This window comes from Zeus faber, assembly GCF_960531495.2.
Source record: "Zeus faber genome assembly, chromosome: 15".
NCBI classification, from domain to species: Eukaryota; Metazoa; Chordata; class Actinopteri; order Zeiformes; family Zeidae; genus Zeus; species Zeus faber.
This window is the reverse complement of record NC_137194.1, coordinates 21,906,337-21,930,518: the sequence shown is the minus strand read 5'-3', so window position 1 is coordinate 21,930,518 and position 24,182 is coordinate 21,906,337. Positions and strand designations below refer to the sequence as shown.

The following is a 24,182-nucleotide window of genomic DNA, read 5'->3' as shown; positions in this document are numbered from 1 at the left end:
TTACCTCTAATGTCCCTCAGAGACGTGTTCCAGCTACACTGAAAGAGTAAATCTGTTTCTAATCGCTCCATACCCACATTTATGATGGACTAGTATGGAATTTCAAAAGGTTTACACACACACACACACACACACACACACACACACACACACACACACACACACACACACACACACACACACACACACACACACACACACACACACACACTTGCAAAGAACATGTATGTCATGTTAGTCTTGAGTTCCCAATAATTCTCATATAACTCTTATATTTCTGTGGTGGAATGATTGGAGCACATACGTCTTTGTCACAAAAACATTCATGAATTTTGGTTCTTTTATGAATTTATTAAGGGTCTACTGAAAATGTGACCAAATCTGCTGGGTCAAAACTATACATAGAGCAACTTGAATGATCAATTTTGTGATGTAGAGAGTTGTGTCAGTCGAATTTGCTTGGTGTCATGGCCTCTTGACTTCTTGTGAGTGGTTATGATTGACTACAGCCAGCGACTTCTCTGAGCCCATTTAAATGGGGCTCATTTGATACACTCATTAGACTCAGCCACAAACGCTACAGGGGAGACTAAGGAGCTCAGCACGGATCTGGAAAAGCGGATCATTGACTTGAACAAGTCAGGAAAGTTGCTTGGAGCCATTTCAAAGCTATTTCCAAAATCAACTGTGCAAACAATTGTTTGGAAGTAAAATGTGTACAGGCATAGTTGCGTCACTGCCACGATCAGGAAGAAAACGCAAGCCATCAGCTGCTGCTGAGAGAAAGTTGGTCAGGATGGTCAACAGTCAACCAAGAACCACCAAAATGCAGGTCAGCGATGAAATAGAAGCTGAGTGTCCATGATCAGGTGTGTTTTACATCGCCATGGGCTGCCGTGCAAGAAGGAAGCCCTTGCTCCTGAAGCGGCACCTTGAGGCTTGACTGTAGTTTGCTGCTGATCACATGGACATAGAAAAGGCCTTCTGGAGGAAAGTTCTGTGATCAGATGAAACAAAAATTGAGCTATTTGGCAAAAATCACCAGAAATATGTTTGGAGGAGACAAGGTGAGGCCTTTTCACCCCTAGAACACCATACCTACCGTAAAGCATGGTAGTGGTAGCATTAGGCTCTGGGCCTGGTTTGCTGCCAGTGGAACTGGTGATTTACAGAAAGTAAATGGAATAATGATGGAGGAGGATTACCTCCAAATGATTCAGGAAAAGCTAAAATCATCGGCCCGAAGGTTGGGTCTTAGATGCAGTCGGGTGTTCCAGCAGGACAACGACCCCAAACACACATCAAAAGTGGTAAAGGAATGGCTAAATCAGGCTAGAATTAAGGTTTTACAATGGCCTCCCAAAGTCCTGACTTTAACCCCATTGAGAACATGATGACTGTGCTGAAGAAACAAGTCTGTCAGAAAGCCAACAAATTTAGTTGAACCACACCAATGCTGTCAGGGAGTGGTTAAAGATGACCTTGAAAGGTTGGAATATTGTACACGCAGCCAAAAAGGACAGGGGTAACTAAAAGTGCAGTAACACTTTAGTTTCAGATTCAATTGACCAACGCTTAGAAGAATTTGGATGATTTATTGCATGAATAGTGACTTTGTTGTTGTTTTCCCATGGAGTGGTTCACCAAACCGTTTAATGTTGTTTCTTCTTTCCGCCCTTTGGAGCCTTTTCAAATCCTTGGATGTACTTACGAGGAATTTGATAGTGCTCTGGAAAAAAAAAAATGTGACAAATGACTATACAAACGTATTTGTGCAAGTACTAATGTTTTACTTGTAAAGCAGATTATTTTTCTTAAATGTTTTTCTTCCAACCTAGCAGCAGATTGCCAACTTGTTGAACTTGGTTGCCTTGGATCTGGACCAGAACTTTGTCCTTGGCTCCAGGGACAGGTTGTAAGACTGAGCTCGCCTGGACTTTGCGTTGCAAGGCAACGGACACATCGGTCGGGTCCAACCCGTAAACTTCCAGGTTTTTTATTGTAGTCACCTGTTGCGAGAAGATGGGAAGACTTGCAAATACAGCCACATACAGCTGATCAATAAAGTATATAATGTATGTAATAATAAATAAACTATTTCCTCCAGAAATACATAATTTGGGATGAAATTTAAAAAAAAAAAAGACCATTTATGTAATCAGAACTTCAAATACCTTTTTGTTGGAGCCTCGAGAAGCTACAGCTATGTCTATCGGCTCAATGTGGCCCTTTTTTGTAATCGGTGCTTGACCAGGGAACTCAACCTTGTAACACTCCTGCATCCTACCTAGAGTCCTGTGAACATAAGGTGGCACTGCTTAAACCATTAGTATGGGGTACAACCAAGGTGGAGCTCTCCCTCAAATTGTAGCCTTCAGACCCTTCGTGAGAGCATGTAGTGATTTGCATGTGAAGCTATTTCAGTGATCGAAGAAACTTCTCATTGTAGGACTGTCAAACCTTTTGACAACTTCGATAGATTCAGAGAAAATGCACAGCCATCCATCCATTTTCGTTACCTTCTTCTCATGATTAGGGTCACACCCACACTAACGGCCATTAATAAAAGGAAGTATATTTTATTTTGACAGTTTCTTAAAGTGTGAGTGACGTTTTTAATTGATTTCTCTTTACCTGCTGAACAGATCATCCCACTTAAGAGCATCCACTTCCTGGTACTCGGATTTATCCAACAGGCAGTCACACAGAGTTGGGCTTATGAGGACATAGCTGTCGGAGAAAGAAATACATAAAGGAATTACTGTAGCAATAGTCAACAATAATAATACATGAAAAGTAATGATAAAAAAATATAATATATAATAAAAAACAAAAATGACAATACAATTATATTTATATAACATTTTTTTATCAAAAAACAAAACAACAAATGAAAATAATTAAATTTGCTTACTTTTTATTATTTTCATCCACCAACTCATTATTTTTAACATAGTCTGTGATTATACTTCTAACATCACTGGGCTGGAGTACTGTTCCTTTCCTGTAAATACATAATTCCGGGCAGTACAATTGAAGCATAAATACAGACAAAAAGAAAGTGTCAATCTATATTCATAGAGAAGCACAGTAATGACAAAAACAAGCGAAGAGACCTCTTATTTGCCTCCAGAAATAGAGGTTCCAGTCGAGCTGACACAGAGTATAAAGTAGTGATCTCAGGGGGGTGATACGGCTTCTCTCCGTCCCTTTCCACCTGCACTGGAGCCTCCTCTACATCAGCCTCCTCAGGGACATGGAGGTAGCGCAGTCTGTAAACAGTTTGTATGATAAATAAAACAGAAGATAGTCAATCAATGTTATTTGTTGACTGAAGCTCAACAAGGAATTTTGCAGAGAGCACAACTTGGCTCACTCTCGATTCTTCCAGTCCACCTCCACGATGCTCTCCACTCCTTTGCTCAGCTCTTTCACCTGCACAAGTTTATACTGCTGCTGCATGGTCTGCAGAAACTTGGACAGCTATTGACAAAAACACAAGATATATCCCTTTACGGATAGAGGAATGAAGATAGAAAATGTGGTCTGTTTTCCAAATATGTCAGACTTCTGAACATCCATGGTACCTTTTTATAGCTGGATTTCTTGATATCAAGTTGTTTTCCACTCGGACTGCAAAAGAATACAAATAAAGATTGTAAACTGTTCCCGAGTGCTTGTTTTTACTCCTTCTTGTTTAAAAAACAAAAACATACTAACCAGCAGGAGAACATGTGGTTTCGGAGAAATGTGCTTGTGAGCAGTGGAAGATCTGCCTTTTTTACTTTGCTCTTAAGAGCATGCAGGAAGCACTGGAGTAGCAAGGCATCCATCAGCTCTGTGGATGCAAAATAAAATGAATGTAAGCAATAGACTTGATGCAGAAATAGTGTAGAACCCTTTCTTAACATGTACTGTACACAATAAGCTTTTGTTTGAGATTACAATTTTCAACAAATAAAACAAAAAATATGATGAATCTCCTTTCTGAAAGCAGGGAACTTGCATTATATCTCAAAATATCGTGATGTATTATATCAAGACGTCTTTGTGGTTTGGGGATGGTATGGTTTGAGCAGCCACACCTGTCCTGGCTGTAGGTAATGGGGGCCCAGGATCAGTGTAGCAGTTTACCAGTTGCTCGTTGATTGGTCTAACGAGCAACAGGTAAAACCCCCATCCCCACACACATAGGAGAGGAGCCCTTGTCATGACATGCTGTCCATCTGCTCCTGGGCTTGTTCCACCTAGCTCACTTGCTACAACAAACATGTGTGTCTGCAACCCTATCGTCTGTATCTCTGTGCCGGAGGGCCCTGAAAACGCCACTGGGGTGGTGTGTAGCAGGCGGAACTGCCACAGTGGCGCCTAAACAGGGACTCTCCGGCACGGGGAAGGGACACAGATCCAACCCTCTCTCGACAGGCGGCAGCAGCAGCAGCAGCAGCAGCACCCAGGGTGTCCGGCGGAGGACCGGGGGAGAAGCAGCCGCAGCAACCACCATGGGTAACTGCTTGCAGCTAGCTGCTCCACCCAGCAGCCACTGCCGGGACCATCCATCCAAGCCAGGCATCCCCTCCAAGCAGCCCCTGCAACAGCCAAGCCCAGCTAGACCTCCACCAGCAAGCACAGCAGCCCAAGGCTCCAAGCTCCGGAAGGGAGGAGGGGAGTCTGTCATCGACACAATAAACTTGTGTCTGCAACCCTATTGTCTGTGCTGGAGGGCCCTTAAAACGCCACTCGGATGGCATGTGGCAGGCAGAACGGCCAGTCTTGAATAATAGTAATATAATATTTTATTTCAAACTACTCCTTGCAATGACTGCAGTACATCCAATGCATTTGTAAACTTCCACACTAGAGCTCCACACTTTCATACTACAGAGGTGAAAGTTCCTCTTTCTAGTATCTTACGTTAGCGTGCATGTAGTCAAAAGAGCTTGATTGATTTGAAATACAGTGGTACTTTGACCTACGAATTTAATTCATTCCGTGACAGAGCTCGTAATTCAATCTGCTCGTTTAGCAAATGAATTTTCCCCATTGAAATTAATTGAAATGCCATTAATCCGTTCCAGCCCCCCCAAAAAACACCCCAATTTTTTTTGTTACGTGTTTTTAAATAAGAAAAATGTAATTATAAATAACAAATATTGTATAAAACATAATAAAAGAGAATGTCGAAGAGAATCGCTCATGTTTTTCTATGATTTCATGCTTTAATTCAATCGACATTATCAGCTTCTTTTTCTCAGCACTTACTTTCTTAGGACCCATGGTTATACATTTTTTTTTTTGTTGGCAAAATAACTGCACAAAAAGCACAAAATGGGAGCACAAAACACAAAAGAGAGGTAACCACGTGAAGTCAACGAGTGAAACGCCGGATGCTGGCCGGATTTGCTCGCCACACCAACTAGCAGCAGCGTACCTGAAGCTCGCTCCTCGTAACTCATATTTTTGATGCGAATCAATACAAAAAAAATCGATGGAACGACGGCTCGTAACTCGGAAAACTCGTATGTTAGTGCACTCATAAATCAAGGTACCACTGTAGATGGCTTGTAAAAACTGTCTGAGTATATTGTGAGCAGTTTTTGAAAAGGAGATGTTTTGTAAGGCTTTAACATCTGCAGTTATCAGGGAGAGCATTGTTTTGGAAAATAAATATCAACAAACATGTACAGGGTTGAGGGAAAAATAATTTTACACTTGTTTTCCATAGTACACCAAAGTGATGTCTGGTGCACATCAGTAAATAAATCTAAATAAGATATGCAACGAACAACATTGCAAACTAACATTTTCATCCCACACTAGTCATCCAGCCATTTTTCAATTAAGTTTCACCTCAGCTTCACTTCCTTACAGTACCTGTAAAACCCCTAGGTGTAATATAACATAATAACAGTGTAACATCCTCTTGTACCTCTTTTAAAAACGACATTTACATGGTCAACGTGTCCTATTGTTTGTCCTTGCAATCTTAATGGATGGATGATGTGTTAACAGATCTGGGAATTTTGTCATTTTTGGGTCCAACTTTCCAAGAAGCTCATCTCTATCACTTGTTTCCTATTTGGGCGTTGCAGAGTTAACTATCACCCTCTCAGAGCAAAGTAGGAAAAAAAAAGTGCAGTACAAACAATGACAACATGTGGGTTTTTTTTTTTTTGCAGAGTTACATAGTATAGGTTGGAAATGCTACTTTTTAAGAATTATTCTTTTGCAAGCACTTACACCTCATAACAAACATATAAGTAAACAAACAAACATATTTCAAAAATGTCTATGCATCCTATTTACCTTGAGGAGATTTCTGCTTGTCCTGATTTGTCTCCTCTTCATCATGGCCTTGATGGTCCTCTTTCTCTGCCAAACTCAGGTCTTCAATTCGTGGACATGACGGGTCTGTTATCTGGTCGCCAGCTGCACTAGGACATGGTTCGTGTTCTACATCATTCTCAAGCTCCTCCTCTTCATCACTTTTCTCTATATTTGCTACCAGACCCTCACTGTCTGTATCCGGAATAGATGGAGGACCAGACTTATCTCCAAAGGCCCTAACAGAAGAAAATCAAACACACAAGTATAGGTTTGCTTGTATATCTGGAATGGTCTCTTACTTAGATTATAGTAAAAGCAAGTCATGCTTTTAACATTAAGGCTACCAGAAGCCACTTACCATAAATGATCCATGTATGTGTGGAGAATAGATACCCCTCTACCTTTCATATCCACACTACACATTTCCGCACTGGATATGACAGCTGTGCCTACAGCCACTGGCGCCCTGGCAACAAACATTACAGTTACCCCGCGATTCAAGTCTGACAACCATGGACTGATAACATGTGCATTAGCTCACCTGTTGCTCACAACTGTAACAGCGCAGGTATTACCCCGCTGTACTTCTGGTAGACCATGTGAAGAGACTACAACTCCAGGCAGCATAAGATCTATGGATAAGCATAGATCATTTTAGTTGACCTCCAATGTTGATTTGAAAGAAATATACAGTATGTGTATTTACACACATGCACACACACACGCACGCACGCACGCACGCACGCACGCACACGCACACACACACACACACACACAAATATCTTAACCTAGTATTTCCGCTTACCTGCACCTCCCATTAACTTTTGAAGCACAGGAGGCCAAGTAGTAAATGTTGGCAAAACATTTGGGTAGCACCACAGCATATACACTGAAAAATATGGTAAAATGTAATAAACATTATTGTACTGTGCACTGAGTGACACTATTAGTTTATTTTAAGTTCCCCACAGATGTTTACCTGTGGGATAGAGCCGTTTTTCCAGTTCAAAGAACAATGGGTTTTTATGAAGAACATACAGTGTAACTGCATCTCCCTTGTGTGCATAAACTTTAACCACATTCAACTCCTCTTTGTTTGGAATCAATTCTGATAACTGCTCCGGAGACAGTAGAGGAAAGGCAGTGGATAATTCAGCTTTCAGTTTTCTCCTGAAGTGATTGACAAGAAGAAGGATATTTGTGATGACCAACTTTTAACACTAAATGTTATTATACACAAAACAATGTAGACTGACAGAGCAAATAATAGGCAAAACACACCTGAACAAAAACTAGAAATGATGCCTGTAACATGACAACGTATTTGAAACCAGTCCAATATTCAGATATAATTACTTGTAATATTAACTAACTGTTTATGGTATAGCATATTCATTACATTACGTGCAACATTCTGATTATTTAAGATTAGACAACATTTTAAAGTTATGGAAATAAGAGATGAGAGATGTCACTTCACCTGTCTGATCCTTTGAGCACGGTGTTGGACTTAACACGAAATGCCTTTGCGAACATATTGGAGGTAAAAAGATAATAAGTCTACGGCACCAGTTATGTCCTTCGGCTCAACCACATAGTGCGCTTTCAATAATCCAACAGTTCTATCGTTTTAGAAGCGGCCACACTACGCTCCACACGACGCTCAATGGCGTGTTATTATGGTCCGGCACGTAACACTTACCCACTAGAAACAGTGTTATTTCAGTCGCAGCACTTGGGTTCCGCAATGCGTAAATTGTGCCTTATTGAAAGTGAAAGTGGATTCTTTCTTGTAACTTTCACGAAAGTAAAAAAAACAACAACATACGAGTACAAGAAGCAACTATTTAATATTCAATACATGTTTTGTTGGAATCGCAAAAAGCTCAAATCCGGCTGAATGGAAAAAGGCCGGATGGAAAGTTGAAGAAATGTCGAAATGGACTTTATTCTCTCGTGTCTTCTTCTTTTTCTTTCGGCTGCTCCCGTTTATTCACTCATGTAAATAAACATATTTACATTCTCTCTGAAGCTGCGTGTAGAGTGTGTAAAAATGTAATTCATATTAATTACATGGATCACTTCCCCATAAATTCGATATAAAATCAATTCACAGATTTCGTTGATTATTTGTTTGTATTTGTGTATTAACGTCAATTTAAATGATTTAACTAGATAAATAAAGAGATGCCATTTAATGTATTTCACAATTGTATATTTGATACGTTTTATTTATTTATTAATATGTTTTTTTTTTTTTATAAATGCCTATATCTATTTATTTATATGTGTATTTGTTTATTTGTTTGTTTGTTTGTTTGTTTGTTTGGGTAGTTTCGCAATGCCACCCGGAAGGAACCAGGGGAAGCGGCGTCTCCCGTTCTGTTGACAAGGTGCAGGTGGAGAAACCTCAAACTGAGGTTCTCCGACTGGAAGAGATGGTTTTTATCTGACGTTCCACCGGGTTGACTCGACGGGACAGCCGGGCGAAGAGGATCCCGCTCCGCGCGGAGCTCGGAAAGTTCTCCGTCGGACTCCCGCAACCGTTCAACGCCGGCATCCCCATGCAGCGAGCCGCGGGAGTCGCTTCGTTTAGTCGTTGTCCGCCCGGTGGGAAGCAAAGCTAAACCCGGATTCACCGTCCTCCTCGGCCCGATCGAGCGCGTTGGGAAATTTATACAAAAAAAAAAAAAAAAAATGTTGTCGAACGAGCCGAATCAGAACCAAGCGCCGGCTCCGAATTTAAACCACCCGGCTTTCCCGCAGTTTTACCTCAAGCCCAACAATGTCCTCCAGATTAAAAAGAAAGCCATCACGGACGATTACAAGGTGACCAGCCAAGTGCTCGGTATGGGGATCAATGGCAAAGTTCTGGAAATATTCCAAAAGGAGACTGGAGAGAAATATGCACTCAAGGTAAATGACCCCCCCCCCCTCATCCCTCCCTTCTCCCCGATGTGTAACCATGTTGATTTGACAAAGAAATTGACCCGAAAAACACATTTAAAGTCGAACCGCGCTGGAGCTAGCCTGGGACGCGCGGTCCGAGTCCTTGACGGGTGGACGCGACTGCACGGATCCGATTCCACGTGGACGGTGTCGTTTCCGCCGCTGCTGCTGGAAGCCGCCCCGGCGGAACGCGGTGGTGTTCGTCCGAAACTATCGTCGCGCTCCGCGTAATCGTTAGTTTCTAACGAGGAAATTGCCCTTTTCCTTGGCGTGGGCTTCAGATGGCGCGGCGCCTAATCGCGTGTTGGAAAGGCTCCCTTTGATTTGAGTTGAATTGGGTTGGATTGGTAAATGATGAGCTGCCAAGTCTAATATGTGAGCCTCGGTTTGTCTTGCGGTCTCGACACATTCGTCCGCTCTATCCAATAACGTCATTTGGAAAAGAATGAGCTGGACTCTTATGCTTACAAAGCAGCAACATAAACAGCGGTCCACATGCGTCTGTTTACATGGCGGTATTATTGTGAGATTCATATGGTTACTGTTTTGTTTTTTTGCTTTAAAAAAATAAAAAAAAATCTTGATTAACGAGGATTTTCTACGTATTTCCTATTCAATTCATTGTGCTTGATCTGAGAGAATATTTCATGATATGACTTTGGGGGAATTAAAGGGTATAGGAACAACGTCTTTGTAGTTCTCTTAGGGGTGAGAATAAGGTTATTATTATCAAGAACATTTTAAGTTTTTAATTTAACATGTAAGTCGTGCAATCAGGAGTGTGTGTACTTAAAAGGCAATATATATTAGTTGTTTTTACAGATGTTATGTATGCACACCCCCTAAGATTAAATGTAAATAAATGTGTATCCCTGTAATATTCTTGTTTTCCTTTTTGGGGGATGTTTGGAGGTGTCTGCACTGATAAGGAGTTTAAAGGGCTATTTCTGTGATTGATTCTTGGCCTTAAGCTTCCTGGAAAGTCGACCCTAATCCTGCATTTAGGTTGTCTTTGTAGTGGCAGCAAAAACCAAACAAACTCAACAGGACATTTAATTTTAAAATGAATGCCATGTCCATGCTTCTCTTCTATTTCAGAGAGACTGCTTCGCATATGCAACTTATTATTTCTGTTATTATTTTCGGTTTATCAGGACAGTGTTTCCTGTGCCAAGCCATAGCTTATGATCAGCAGAAAAAGATGATTGAATATGGATCACGCCCTCTTATCCTACTCTCCTCTGGGATCTATTAGTCACCCCTGAGGCGTGCCTCACCCCTCCTCCACAGCGGCTCTCCTGATTGGTGCGATTTTGATTTGCGGATGAATCATTCTTGATGTCCTGCCGGAGATGACATTGAGACATTGATTAACTATGTATTCTATCGTTTGAAATATTTGAAGCATTCGAGTATATCATTTGTTTAAATTCATTATTATTATTATATATATATATATTTTCTTAAAGGGCATGACGTCACCATGCCTCCATGTCAGAGAAGAGCAGTGTTGACTTTTCTTGTGCCGTGTGACTCATCCAAATGTCGCCAGCCTGGAAGAGAGGGAGGGGACATGCCTGTCTAAAAGTAGCGCCGTGCAGGAGGCCGGGGATGACTTGGGGATTATTAAGCCTCAGTGCATGTGGGAACATTAGTGTCATGTAGATAGATTCTCTCAGCTTTTATGAGGTACTCTGGGCCTTTTGAGGCTGGTCAACAAATAGCGTGAAAATGGCAAATGACCTTTATTTTGGATTGGCCTTTGTTGTCAGCAAATGGGTTTGTTTGTTCTTCTGGTTTCTCTACAGGGCCTGGATAAAGGACTCACAGCCCACAACTATTGCTGTAGTGTTTGTCAAGTCAAATCATTCTTTTTTTTTTTTTCTAGTTGCAATTTGATTATTCCAATTTCAAAATATTATAAACAATAGAAAGCAAGTTCTGTCACAGCCATAGCGATTACTATGGTGATTAGTAATAACAACAGAAGCAATCATAGAAATACAATATTTGCAGAATAAATGGAATTAACAAGGAGTGTGTATGGCCACACAGTTTGATCTCTGGGCTACCTTGATCACAATAAAATGCAATATTAGATAGGATAAGATAAAGCTACTTTATTAATCCCCAAAGGGAAAATCCAGTGTTGCAGCAGAGATGACATACATGACAAAACACACATAATTTATAAAAACACACATTTTTGAATCAAAGAGATAGAGTATAATACCTAATCCTGTTGTTGGGACTATGATGCCAAAGGTGCAGTCACTTGATATTTGGTTAATCTATATCTCTATTTACAGTAAGCCTCACTAAACAACTTTTGGCCTCAGTCTCCTGCATGGAGCGTAATATCCAGCCCTCATGGCAGGTTGTCCTTTACTGTTGCCTCTTTTTTGACAATATTCTGGTCCTGGTCCATTTTGGCTCTCTCTAGCTCTGGACATTGTTTATTTCCTGTAAAACTAGTCAGCCGAACACCATGTTGTTGACCGCAAAGACCCTGAAGTTCCTGGAACAATGACGCCCTGTTCTTTAGAATAATAAGGAAACAGGAATTGACACAAGCTTCAACTGTGCGAGAGGTTAGAGGGTAATAACAGGTAATAACAGGCTCAAGTTTAAACTTGGCATTCTTAGTTTTGTTTTTTGATCAAGTTATGAGAGACTGCTGCATCGCCTCGCTGTCCAACATTACACATTGTCTCTTGAATGGCAATGGATGTGATTTAATTGAAGTAACAATTATTTGAAGCTGCCATAAAGAGGATTTTTTCCATTTAGGCAACTTCTAAGCACCGAAATGGAAATTCTTGTTCTGAGCTGAACTTTTCAGGACTGAACGGCTGGGGCCAAATACAAATACTGTACTGCTACTTTTAAAATGTCATCACCAAATCCATCCAGATCAGAGTGTAAGACCTGTATCAGGCTCAAATTAGCTGTACATCTGCTTCATACGTTCTGCTCCGAACAAAGAAATCCAGTGATTCAGGTGGTGGAAGCCAAGGAAAACATATAAAAGCCAAGACTGTAATTCTATTCTGTGAAGTCCTTTGTAGATATACTGCATACTTCAAAGCTCCCAAGTTGGTTTATTGATTTTATTTGATTTAATTCGTTTTTTTCTTCCAATTTATAGCCCCGACCGCTCAGCGTAATAGTCCAGTTTCTAAATATCCCAACTGCTCTCTCACCCACAGTCAAACGGATATAACCCGTAAACGTTGTCTGGCTTTAAAACAGCCCATTTGATGTGCTATGTTGTTGGACGCTTCAGTGGAACCAAATCACCCACTTCACAGATCAGGATATAAACACGTGCACCTCTGTGTATCTCTGTCCAGATGCTGCAGGATTGCCCGAAGGCTCGGCGCGAGGTGGAGCTGCACTGGAGGGCTTCCCCCTGCTCCTACATTGTGCGCATCGCCGACGTGTACGAGAATCTCTACCAGGGCAGGAAATGCCTCCTCATTGTCATGGAGTGGTGAGGTCCAGCACAAGCTACACTCGGGGGTCCATTGCGCCGTCAGCGAATTCTGCATGGATTGCGTCCACCTATCCGCACCGTCTCGGCGTCCGATTCGCAAAAGATGTTGCGCTAATGATATGACGGCGCAAACGCGGTTGTAAAGTTTTGCTGCCGAGTGCAATTTGCAATCGTAATGATCCACGTGGAAAGTAAATAATCGTGCAAGGAGGGGTTGGTGTCGGTCTCTATTGGAGAATCATTAGGCATTTACACCACTGCTCTATACTTGCCTGTTTAACGAATTATCAGTCTTAAATAAATACAAAACTTAAAATATATATTTTTTGATTTTAAGTGTTTAATTGAAATGTAAAATTGCAAGGAAATCCTTGGAGGATTACGCGGAGACGCACAACGGGTGGCGTAAAACATCTTAAATTGTTATAATTTCTACCTTGTAATATTCAGATGACAATAGCATCATTTACTTAGAATGTCTTTCTTGTTCATGCCTCTCATCCCGCTCTACTGATCTCTTGCCAGGGGGAGACTGTCTTGGCGACGACCTGGCCAAGTCGTTGTGTTAATGTTTCTCAGGGATATTTGGGTAATTTCCTAGTCTAACCACGTATGTCAGATTGTCTGCGAGGCTGTAATTTGCTCCCTGATAAGCTCCAACAGAAAAGCATGCGTAACTGCCTTTAGATCCCTCCGAGGCAGCGGAGGCGTCACACGTAGAGATACCATCTGCTTTGGTTACAACTGTCTTTCAAAATTTTTTTTTTATTAAAAAAAATTTTGTGGTGCCCAATCTTAGCACTAATTCAACGTCTGTCTTTTTGTTTCGTTTTTTCACGCTGCTTCTAGCATGGACGGAGGGGAGCTCTTCAGTCACATCCAGGACAGAGGCAATCAGGCATTTACGGAGCGAGGTAGACAATGATTTGAAATTCGAAAAACCAGTCTTGTCTCGTTGTACAGGTTTATTTGTGGTTTCCTCTCGTTATAAACAAATTTCTCGTCCGTCCAATCAGAGGCCTCTGACATAATGAAGAGCGTCGGGGAAGCCATACATTTCCTCCACGCCGTCAACATCGCTCATAGAGACATTAAGGTACAGCTTCAATCACAGGATATAGAAATGGCTGGAGAATTGGGGTCGTTCAATAAATTCACATTTTAAAGCATGTTTAAGCGGCACATGAGACTATTTTTATGTCCTCCATAGCAGCTTGAAAATGTTATAAAGCCTCCACTGTGAAAAGTATGGAGTTAATTTCCTGCTTCTCTTTCAACATACTGTTGCTCTTCTTCAGATCCTCTTTAGCTTGCTATTATTTGGGCCGAATAGGCTTTTGTCAGCCTGTCCAAAAAATCTGACACTAGCCCCCTGCCAGCCAATGAGAGTGTTTTCATGTCTCCCTTTTTGATCGTGCTACATTAAAAATGACGGATCTTACTGATCGATTGATGCTCCGCCGGCTCCCAGCCAGAGAACCTCTTGTACACCTCCAAAAGGCCCGACGCTCTCCTCAAGCTGACGGATTTCGGGTTTGCCAAAGAAATCACCACACTGAACTCTCTGGCTACACCGTGCTACACGCCGTACTATGTAGGTAAGGAGTGAATCACTTCCTTCAGTCCTGTAACTTCCTACTTGCGATGTATGTAATATTGGAAATATTTTGGACGGATTGAGGACTTCTAATTAGGATGCATATTTTAAGCATCACTTATTGGGGGATCCTCCTTTTTGGACGTGATCCAGATTACGAAGTGTGCATGTCCCAAGTGTATTAAAGTGATTTAAAATATGCATTTGAATATATCATCTTCCTTCAAACTACGGCAGCTCCAGAGGTTCTTGGTCCCGAGAAATACGACCGCTCCTGTGACATGTGGTCTCTCGGTGTCATCATGTATATTCTGTAAGTCAAAACACAAGGAAAGTAAGGAATTGAAGAGTCATATTTGCACGACAGCAGATCGTCCCACGGCCCCCACTCCTGGCGTGGCCGAGTCGGTCCCTCTGGATTTATTTCCTCTCCTCTTCCCAGACTTTGCGGATATCCGCCATTCTATTCCAACCACGGCCTGGCGATATCTCCGGGGATGAAGCGGCGAATCCGCAATGGCCAGTATGAGTTCCCCAACCCCGAGTGGTCGGACGTGTCCGAGGAAGGTGAGAGAGAGAGAGACATGTTTCACCATGCCAACCATAGCCGCTGTGGTGACAAAGGTTTATATCAGCGCAAATTACAATACGTATGTTTGTCATCATAACACACATGGTACTGTAGGTTTTAACATTGACCCGTGAATCCCTGTGTCAAGCCAAACAACTGATTCGCCACCTACTGAAGACGGAGCCCACACAGAGGATCAGCATTGCAGAGTTCATGAACCATCCCTGGATCAATGTAAGTCTGCGTAATATATAATATATAAATCTTAATAGAAATCTGTGATGTTTGTTAATAGGATAACACTTTATTAGTACACAAACCGTACCATAATACTAATACCATATTGCTCAATCTTTACAGCAGTCGATGGAGGTTCCCCAAACTCCTCTCCACACTAGCCGAGTGCTGCAGGAGGAGAAAGATGTCTGGGAGGAGGTCAAGGTAAGTTTGGGTGCCATTGGTAAACTATTGGAAAGTAGGCTTTGGTTTTTTTTGTTTGTTTTTTTGTTGTGTTTTTTTGAAGGAAAAGATTTCCATTTGTCTTCATAACAATTCTGGAGCCCTTGCAAGTTTCTCTGTATTCACATTCTTAGAAGCACCGAATGCCAAAGAACAAAGATGACAAAGATGTTACGGGCACACAGGACTTTCAGATTTAACAAGGTGTTTTTCCCTCTGTTAACAAGATATTGCGCTGGCCCATTCTGACGTGTGAATCAGAGATAGCTTTTCCCGATCTGTAATGTGTGCCAGTGCATGTGTGCCATTGTCATTATACCCTCTGATCAAAAGCAAGTCAATCAGGAAAATTGTGCATGAGGCTTTTTTATTTATTTATTTATTATTATTTTTTTTTATCCTGGCTGGTTTCAATAATGGAGTTGTTTTCGTGATTATCAGGAGGAAATGACGAGCGCCCTGGCAACAATGAGAGTGGACTATGAACAAATCAAAATTAAAACCATTGAAGACTCCACTAATCCGCTGCTCATGAAGAGAAGAAAGAAAGCAAAGAGCACAGCCGCACCGACTCCAAGCCTTTGAAATGTAAAATTCTCTTGCACTTGTCGAAAACCATGCCAGTTATCTTATCAGTTCATGGTCTTTCTCTCTGCTTTTACACTGTACCCTGGTTGTTGTAGGAAGAGCTTTAAAAAGCGAATCTATGCACTGGAAATGTACGTGCAATTCAGGTTTTTTTTTTAAAAACCTCTCACCAGGGGAAACAAACCTGTGTATGTGCCTCAGTCTTGTTTTTTGGACCGGTGGGGGTTGATGTAAATACGGTACAGTATTAATTAACATCTCACATCAACAATATTATGTAAGAGCTTATTTTTAGGTTATTTTACTGTAGGTTATTTTATATAAGTGTGCTTTATTGTGCGATGTTCTGCTCCCATATTTTTTGGACTGTCATTTTTATTTATACTTTTGGCTGAAACTCTTGTTTGGTGTGTTATTCTGCTCGCCAGTCCAGCCACCAGACAATCCAGGCAGCATTCATCACGATTTATTGATTTATCATGCTGTCTCTTAAAATTGTCTATCATTTCAGATATCATGAGGCTATGGTCTTCAGTAGCATTTACTTACTGCACACTAGGATTGGGTAATAATAGTTCTATTCAGTTCATATTATGTGAACGACAGCGAAAGATGGGTGGAAGGCAGTAGGGGTATATCAAAAAAAGCAAAAATTATTTCTGTTGGAAATAATTTACTACTGTTCCAGTCTTTTATTCTGGATTAAATATTTTTAAATCATGTTTTGTCTTGTGTATTTAATCGCTATGTCTATAATTGTGTTTATCATTTTTTTAAATTTCCATATTAAGTCAAATGTATTTTACTCCAATGAGTTACCTCAACTTTCTCTTTCATTTTTCCATCTTAATAGCCTTCCAAAGCCTTCACAGATGGCAATACAAACTAGGTATTGTGTCCAATAAACCAAAGGTGTCAACACAGGTTTTAATGATGTTGTAAACACGCCGGACATTGGTCTGTTAAGAGACTTGCAATTCTCCCTGATGCAAAACCCTGAACACAGCATGCAAAGAAGATCTCAAATACTGACCCTTGCGTCATACAGTCTATAGATAGACCTACACATGCATGTGGGAGGAGCCCTGAAAAACAACTCTATAATGATCCAGTCAGGAACATTTTTGTTTAAGACTACATACAGTATATTTCTATTTAGAATAAATTATGTTTTGTAATTATTGTTCATTCTACTTTAGGGTGGATCCAAATGAAAATGACTACACACTCTAAATGATTTTGATTTTGCCATGGAAATCCATCCAGGATGTGGCCAAGTCTGGGGCTTCAGGTTAGGATTACAGAGAATGCTGTTTCTGGCCAAGCATAGGCGTAGATTTTTTTTTTTTGGGGGGTTGCTGGGGCTACATCCCCCTCAATATTTACAACACATGCATGTCGCCACCCCCCCCCCCCACCCCCAATTATCGCATGAAAAACATTTCCACCATAAATTGGCGCAGAAAAGGGACAAATTGGTGCAGATTCACCTGAATGCGGGAAATTTAGTGCTCGACGCTCAAAGTTTCGTGGGTGATGATGTCCAGATGTGGCCAGGGTTCTTTGTGAAGAAAGGTTCCAGAAATGTGAATTTGTTTTCAGATTACAGTAAGGGAAATTCCCAAGTTTCATACACCATAGTTTTTTTTTTTCTCAAATTACAAATGCATGGAGGGAGGGTGCGCTGTCCGCGATGCATGCGGCTCCAACAGAGGATGGAAATGCTGCCGCTCGTTTTGTAGAAGACCTGCAGGCGGAGTGGTCCTCTTCTGTCTGGAGGGGCGCCAAGTCAAGACATATGTTAACTTTCAGCACAACTTAAACATTGTAATTTAAAAAGAGTGGCTGCGTGCAGGCCCCTCAGAGCAGGCCCGGACAAAATAAATGCGGAATGTGTCAACGGAAATGTATTATCAAGTGTTGTTGATTGGTGATGTTAGACAGGGTTTAAAATGTGGGCAAAGATATGGGGTTGCGTTAAAGCTAGTTTGTAATCACAATCATCATTCAACTTCTCCGCTTTGTCTTTACACTGTGGAATCTGCGTGAGCCACCACGTATGTTGGCACCCAGCCTATGGAAAGCTTAGCGAGGCACCATAAATCCTCCATAACCTAAACACCCTTAGCAAAAACAGCAAGGTATACCCCTGCTTGGCCGCCTTAATGATAAGGCACAACACAGGGAGAGAAAACAAGGTTGTTAAACAGCAGATGTCTGGGCTGGTCCCCAGATGGGATTGATATATACATGGCTGGAGGTGATATGTTGCGGTGTAAGGCCTACACACTCGTGGAAAATGTATGCATCCTAATTAGAGTGGCTGGGGCTGCAGCTGTGGAGAGGAGGATATTTGCTCTGTAATAACACCGTACTCCAGTCAGTCTGAGGAAAACGAAGACAAAGTGAGGGAGAGAGGCAAGAGTGTGTCTGGACAAACACCTGGTGAGTACAGTAGCCATATGATTCCAAGGTGGAGCGAGATGATTGTACTTTGATGATTTTAATACTTTGAAATGATTATCTGTAATATAAATATTTTCATTTGCTGATGAACTTAGCCAATTTAAATGGCTTGTATTGTAGGACTTTATAGCTTAGAGTTGAAATCAGGGCCATTTTTGGCCCACGGCCACATTATTAGTTGACCAAATTCTCACAACAGCAGCAGTTACAGTTGACAAGTTTTCGTATTGTTATTATTTTGGAGGCAGAACAGATTTTATGGATTGCAATTCACATTTAGTCCTATAAGCAACAGATGGAGGTTAAATAAGCACCTAAGAGCAGATTTTTCCACTTTGCTTGTGAGAAAACTGTTTCATGTGAATTTGAGCATCAGCTTCTATGATATCATGGAGCATGGAGGGAGCTCCAAATGTAATATATACAATAGAAATGATGATATGTCTTCATTTAAGATATGTCAATCAAATATCAATGTATATCAGTTTTTAAAATGTTCCGTGACCCCTGTCTGCATATGGATTGGTGTGAGGTTGATGTGAGGCTGCGACTCTGGGGTTGAGAATGTCTGGCGTAAGTTCACAGGAAATATAATTTTTGTCTCCCCAGTGACGATGCGTGCAGTGATGCTCCTTCTGACGGTGGGTCTAGTGAACCTGAGCGTGGGGCACCATCTGAGCCAGCTGCAGTGGCTCTCTCAGCTGAGGAGCCGCCGCCGACACCACGCTGCTTACCTGGCCGACCGGCCGGAGGAGGATTGTCCCCTGGAATGCGACTGTCCCTCCATCTTCCCCACGGCGATGTACTGCCACAGCCGCAACCTCCACCACGTCCCCTACGTGCCGACACACATCAAATACGTCTACCTGCAGCGAAACCAGATCACAGGCATACAGGATGGGGTGTTCGACAACGCCACCAACCTGGTCTGGCTCATGCTGTTCCAGAACCGGCTCAATTCGGACAAAATCGGCAAGAACGTCTTCAGAAAGCTGAAGCACCTGGACCGGCTTTACTTGGATCACAACGAGCTGACCCGCGTGCCTCCCGAATTACCAAGGTCAGTCAGAGACCTGCGTCTGGGCCACAACAAGATCTCCAAACTACGGTCCAGTGCGTTCGAGGGGATGGCTGACCTCGCCCACCTCCAGCTGCACACAAACGCCATTGAAGACGCGGGAGGGGTCTTCAAGGGACTGAAGTCTCTGAGCATTCTGGACATGAGGAAAAACAAACTCCGCAATATCCCCGACAACCTGCCCGAGAGGGTCCACCAGCTCTATCTGGAGTTTAACAGCATAGAGAGCGTGCCTGAGGGCTTTCTGAGCCGGCTTCCCAAACTGCAGTTCTTCAGGCTGGCAAATAACAAGCTGACGGATAAAGGGATTCCCCTCAATGTCTTCAATGTCAGCACGCTGATAGAACTCGATCTTTCCCACAATAAACTGGAACGAATTCCTGTGGTCAATAGCCACCTGGAAAACCTCTACTTACAGGCCAATCATATAAAAGGTAAGCTGAGATTGCTCGCACAAATCCAGATGCGATTTAGTCTGGACATCATCCGGCATGTTATTGCAATGATTTTTTGTTTAATGACCTCAATATTGGAATATGAGAATATTTAGTGAATATGGCATATGACAGCTTTCTAAAATATTTACTGAACAATGCATCTTCTAACGTCTTCCTCTTTTGTCCCCTCCTCATCCTCCGTCTTCCAGAGTTCTCTTTGAGCCGCTTCTGCCAAGTGGTGGACATGATCAACTACTCCAAGTTGACAGTGCTACGTTTGGATGCCAATCAGATCAGCGCCAGAGACATTCCTGCCGAAGCGGCCTACTGTTTACGCCTGGTCGCCTCCATCAACGTGTGATAGCTCCTGTTTGCTTCTGCAGTATTTATTTGTCTTTGCAAATGGCTCTGCCTCTGACCCAAACCCTATTTTCTTGAGCTCTGGAAACGCTCCCTTTCCTCATTATACTGCTTAATATAGACCCAATGGCATCTGTTTTTAGTTTACATCAGATCCAAGTTGGAGCTTTATGTTTTGCTTTTTTATTTTTGTCTTTTAGTATTTGTGTTTTGTGCTCGGTAGGTGTATATCAATTTTTTTGAGGAAAGCTAAAAACATCATGGTATGAAGAAGCTATTTATTCAGCCTTACTTTCTAATGGACTTTTCAATTATATCAGGAAAGGGCAAATCCAATTTATGCAAATTATTAATGTGTTTTATTTTGCCCTTTGCTGCCACCAGGTGGAAGGAGGCACAATTGCAGCAGGATGGCAACAACACATGCGTCTGCCAAGTCCAACCACTATATTGATTTTTAATAAACAAGGGATTTTCTTTATATTATCCATTAAAATAACAGAATACATTTGAAAATGTAAAATTTGTTTCAATCTACACATTGTATAAACTTATATTTATATGGAATTACCGATCAATTATTTTTTGTGACTGTTGTGATCTTTTATAATGCCTGAAAATATATTTTGTAGGTTGTAAACGAGAGAGAGAGAGAGAGAGAGAGAGAGAGAGAGACCTGTGAACCACAGGGCGCAATGTGAGCATCCAGTTAAACTCTTAAACCCACAATGGGACAATGGAAGACCGTGACAATAAGTGAACATCCAACTTAGTAAAGCATTCAGTCCAGTCCGAGGCGGGATGAAGATTTGATCGAGGATATTAGAGGTGAACATTGATTAATGAGACTAATAACAAGAATCGACAAGGTGGACAGGGAAGAGGAGGCAGACATCCTGAAGGAATATAAAGATGTGTTCACAGGGTTTGGATGTGTACCTGTACTGCATCACATTCATTTTGATCCAGCAGTAGCAGAGTTATTCGCGCAACCCAGAAAGGTGCCTTTAGCACTGAAAGACAAAATCAAAAGTGAACTGGAAAGGATGGAGAAAGTTGGTGTGGTTGAAAAAACAGACAGCACCACTGACTGGGTTAACAGCATGGTCAGAAGCCAAACAAGAAAATAAGAATCGGCATTGACCCCCTAAACCCCAACATAGCCACAAAGAGAGAACACTTTCCCCTGTGGACGGTAGAGGAGGTTATGGCAGAGATGCCAAATGTAAAGTTCTTCTCTGTATTGGACGCAAACCATGGGTTCTGGAAAATACAACTAGATAGAGGGCAGTTTTAAGTTTTCTAAGGTTTTCCAGGAATGCATTGCTCAGAAACTGTAGGACTTGGAAGGAGTTGTTAATGTCATGGACGACAGTCTGGCGTCGGGTGCAGACAAGGAACACGACAAAAGGCTGAGACAGTTTCTTGACAGAATAAGGAGCATCGAACTAAAGCTTAACAAAGAGCAGTGAGGTTCTAAGGCATGGTGCAGTACCTCTTAAAGTTCATACCAAACCTGTCTGATAAGTGTTTGGAAGGGGGTGTGAGACAACACAAATTTGAACAATTGAAGAAACTAGTAAGTTATGCCCCAGTGCTTAAGTTTTTATGATATAAACAAGGAAGTCACATTAACAGTGGATGCAAGCTGTGAAGGATATGGAGCTATAATAATGCAAGAAGGACAACCCGTGGAACATGGCTCAAGGTCTCTTACTGACACGCAGCAAAGATATGCACAAATAGAAAAATAAGTCCGCGCTATTATGCACAGGATGGGTGTGAAACTTTCAAACAGTATCTGTATGGAAAACAGGTACAGGTGGAGTCTGATCATTAACCACCTGGCAGTGTTGTTTAGTGAGTCAGTGTTTAAAAAAGGACTACACAAACCTCCTCCAAGACTGCAGAGAATGCTAATGAGATTTGCAGGCTTTTGACTTGCTTGTAGCCTACAACCCAGGAAAACATTTGCACATTGTGGATAGACTCAGCAGAGCATAGGTGCAAAAACAGACTGAACAACTACTAGAGGAGGCATTTGAAGTTAATCTTCTATCAGCTCACCTTCCAATCTCGGTGGAAAAACTGAGTCAATTAAAAACTGCAACAGCAGAGGATGGAGAACTGCAATTAGTGATGAAAGTGGTTCAGTTGGGGTGGCCAGTCCAGGTTAGCCAAGTTCCTGGTGAAATAAAAAAATACTGGACTGAATTGCTCAGAAGGACTTATTTTTAAGAGCTACAGACTTGTCTCTCAAAGACAGAGTGTGTTGAGGACATTGTGTTGACATGTGCCATCTGTAACACTTTGATAAAGAGCACTACGCTATGTATCCTGAAATTGCCAAACTACACCAGACAACAAGCAAGCATGTAATCATAGCTCTTAAATCCATGTTTGCAAGACATGGGATTCCGGATGAAGTCATGTAAGACAATGGACCACAGTTTGCGAGTGAGGAGTTCGGACAATTTGCAGAAGAGTGGGAGTTTAAGCACACAATATCAAGCCCAGGATTCCGACAATCCAATGGTCAAAGTGAACGAGCAATCTAGAGTGTAAAATAACCTCTTCAAGAAGGCACGAGAGTGGCATGGAGACCTATTTCAAGTTCTTGGACATAGAAATGCGCCTTTGGGTGGAATGAAACTGTCTCCTGCCCAGCTGTTGAGTGGAAGACTGAGAACAAAACAATATTTTGATCGTGGAGCAAGAGACTTGCCTGAACTACAGGAGGGAGAGACAGTTAGGTTCAGAGTAGGCAATAAATTGTAGCCAGCTGTTGTGAAACATAGCCATGTTCAGCCATGGTCTTTTGTGATCCAAACACCTGAAGGCAGTACCTTTATGAGAAACAGGCGACATCTGCTGAAGAGCAGATAGGACAATTTTCCAGAACCAAACAGTACAGATCAAGAAGACTTATCTGCATCTACTAGTGAACCAGCAGACACCACATTGGTGATGCCAACACCTGTTCCTAACCCTGTGAAAAAAAACTGTTACACCTAAAGTGACTACAGCAGTTCCAGTAAAGACATCATGCTTTGGTAGTCTGATTAAACCTGATTAAACCTCCAAAACGTTACTCACTGTTAATTACACAAAGTGGATGTGGTGTGGGAGTGGTGGTTTTAGCAGCCACATCTGTCTTGGGTCTAGGTAATTGGGTCAGGGTGGCTGTACGCCTGTTGCGCTTTAGAGTATTCAACACGCAGCAGGTAAAAACCCCATCCCCACCTACACAGGAGAGGAGCCCTTGTCATGACATTTTTTCCATCTTCTCCGGACTCTCCACCTTGCCCACTCTCTACAATAAACTGATGTGTTTGCAACATCTCTGCCTGAAAATGCAATGGCTTGTGGCAGGTGCAACTGCCACAGTAGAGAAATGTAAAGTTGAGTTAATGTTGTCGTTACATTACAGACAGCATACCTTGTTAGAATACCTTGTTAATTTTTGTTCTGAGTTTAAAGAAACATTGTGCTGATGTTGAATAGAAAATAAGCCAATTTACAAAAATAGGACTTGAAAGCTAATGGGTTTAGTGAAGAAGAAGCATCTCTAAGCTGAAGAAGAGTAATAAATATAGATATACAGTATATATATATATATATATATATATATATATATATATATATATATATATATATATATATATATATATATATATATATATATATATATATATAGTTGATTATCATTGGTTAAGATTCTGGTATATTTGCATTGGTTTATTCACCGATCAGCCACAACATTAAAACCAGTGACAGGTGAAGCGAATAACATTGCACATCTTGTTCCAATGGCACCTGTCAAGAGGTGGGATATATTAGGCAACAAGTGAACA

The 24,182-nt window shown here is 41.6% G+C and overlaps 3 protein-coding genes across 3 annotated transcripts; 2 read left to right on the top strand and 1 right to left on the bottom strand.

The window, feature by feature from the left end:
• Positions 1 to 351: 351 nt before the first annotated feature.
• Positions 352 to 10,770, bottom strand: eif2d (eukaryotic translation initiation factor 2D). Its single transcript, XM_080015733.1, has 17 exons — positions 10,759 to 10,770; positions 10,554 to 10,619; positions 7,808 to 7,851; positions 7,307 to 7,497; positions 7,133 to 7,216; positions 6,869 to 6,959; positions 6,686 to 6,793; positions 6,307 to 6,563; positions 3,721 to 3,838; positions 3,588 to 3,633; positions 3,377 to 3,483; positions 3,117 to 3,272; positions 2,915 to 3,004; positions 2,635 to 2,730; positions 2,175 to 2,295; positions 1,835 to 2,009; positions 352 to 1,729 (listed from the first exon to the last, which is right to left on the bottom strand). The coding sequence occupies exons 1-17, from the start codon at positions 10,759 to 10,761 to the stop codon at positions 1,653 to 1,655; spliced, it is 1,830 nt and encodes a 609-aa protein (XP_079871859.1). The 5' UTR covers positions 10,762 to 10,770; the 3' UTR covers positions 352 to 1,652.
• LOC307241568 (MAP kinase-activated protein kinase 2-like) lies at positions 8,365 to 16,709 on the top strand. The gene is made up of 10 exons (XM_080015734.1): positions 8,365 to 9,243; positions 12,630 to 12,769; positions 13,622 to 13,686; positions 13,789 to 13,868; positions 14,244 to 14,370; positions 14,607 to 14,682; positions 14,812 to 14,936; positions 15,089 to 15,174; positions 15,301 to 15,381; positions 15,841 to 16,709. Exons 1-10 carry the CDS (start codon positions 9,025 to 9,027, stop codon positions 15,982 to 15,984), a joined length of 1,143 nt encoding a protein of 380 aa, XP_079871860.1. The 5' UTR covers positions 8,365 to 9,024; the 3' UTR covers positions 15,985 to 16,709.
• Positions 16,710 to 19,067: 2,358 nt separating this feature from the next.
• On the top strand, positions 19,068 to 20,329 carry fmodb (fibromodulin b; the record flags this gene model as incomplete). Its single annotated transcript, XM_080015306.1, has 2 exons — positions 19,068 to 19,965; positions 20,178 to 20,329. 2 exons carry the CDS (start codon positions 19,068 to 19,070, stop codon positions 20,327 to 20,329), a joined length of 1,050 nt encoding a protein of 349 aa, XP_079871432.1.
• Positions 20,330 to 24,182: the final 3,853 nt, after the last annotated feature.

Excerpts from the sequence above, each read along its gene's own strand:
- eif2d (XM_080015733.1), bottom strand. Across the intron at positions 7,852-10,553 it reads AGAGCCGCTGTGGAGGAGGG|GCATTTCGTGTTAAGTCCAA; the intron begins GTGAGGCACGCC and ends ATGTTCGCAAAG. Across the intron at positions 3,839-6,306 it reads CAAGCAGAAATCTCCTCAAG|AGCTGATGGATGCCTTGCTA; the intron begins GTAAATAGGATG and ends TTGCATCCACAG.
- LOC307241568 (XM_080015734.1), top strand. The coding sequence starts at position 9,025 with ATGTTGTCGAACGAGCCGAATCAGAACCAAGCGCCGGCTCCGAATTTA. Across the intron at positions 13,687-13,788 it reads TCAGGCATTTACGGAGCGAG|AGGCCTCTGACATAATGAAG; the intron begins GTAGACAATGAT and ends CCGTCCAATCAG. Across the intron at positions 14,937-15,088 it reads GTCGGACGTGTCCGAGGAAG|CCAAACAACTGATTCGCCAC; the intron begins GTGAGAGAGAGA and ends CCCTGTGTCAAG.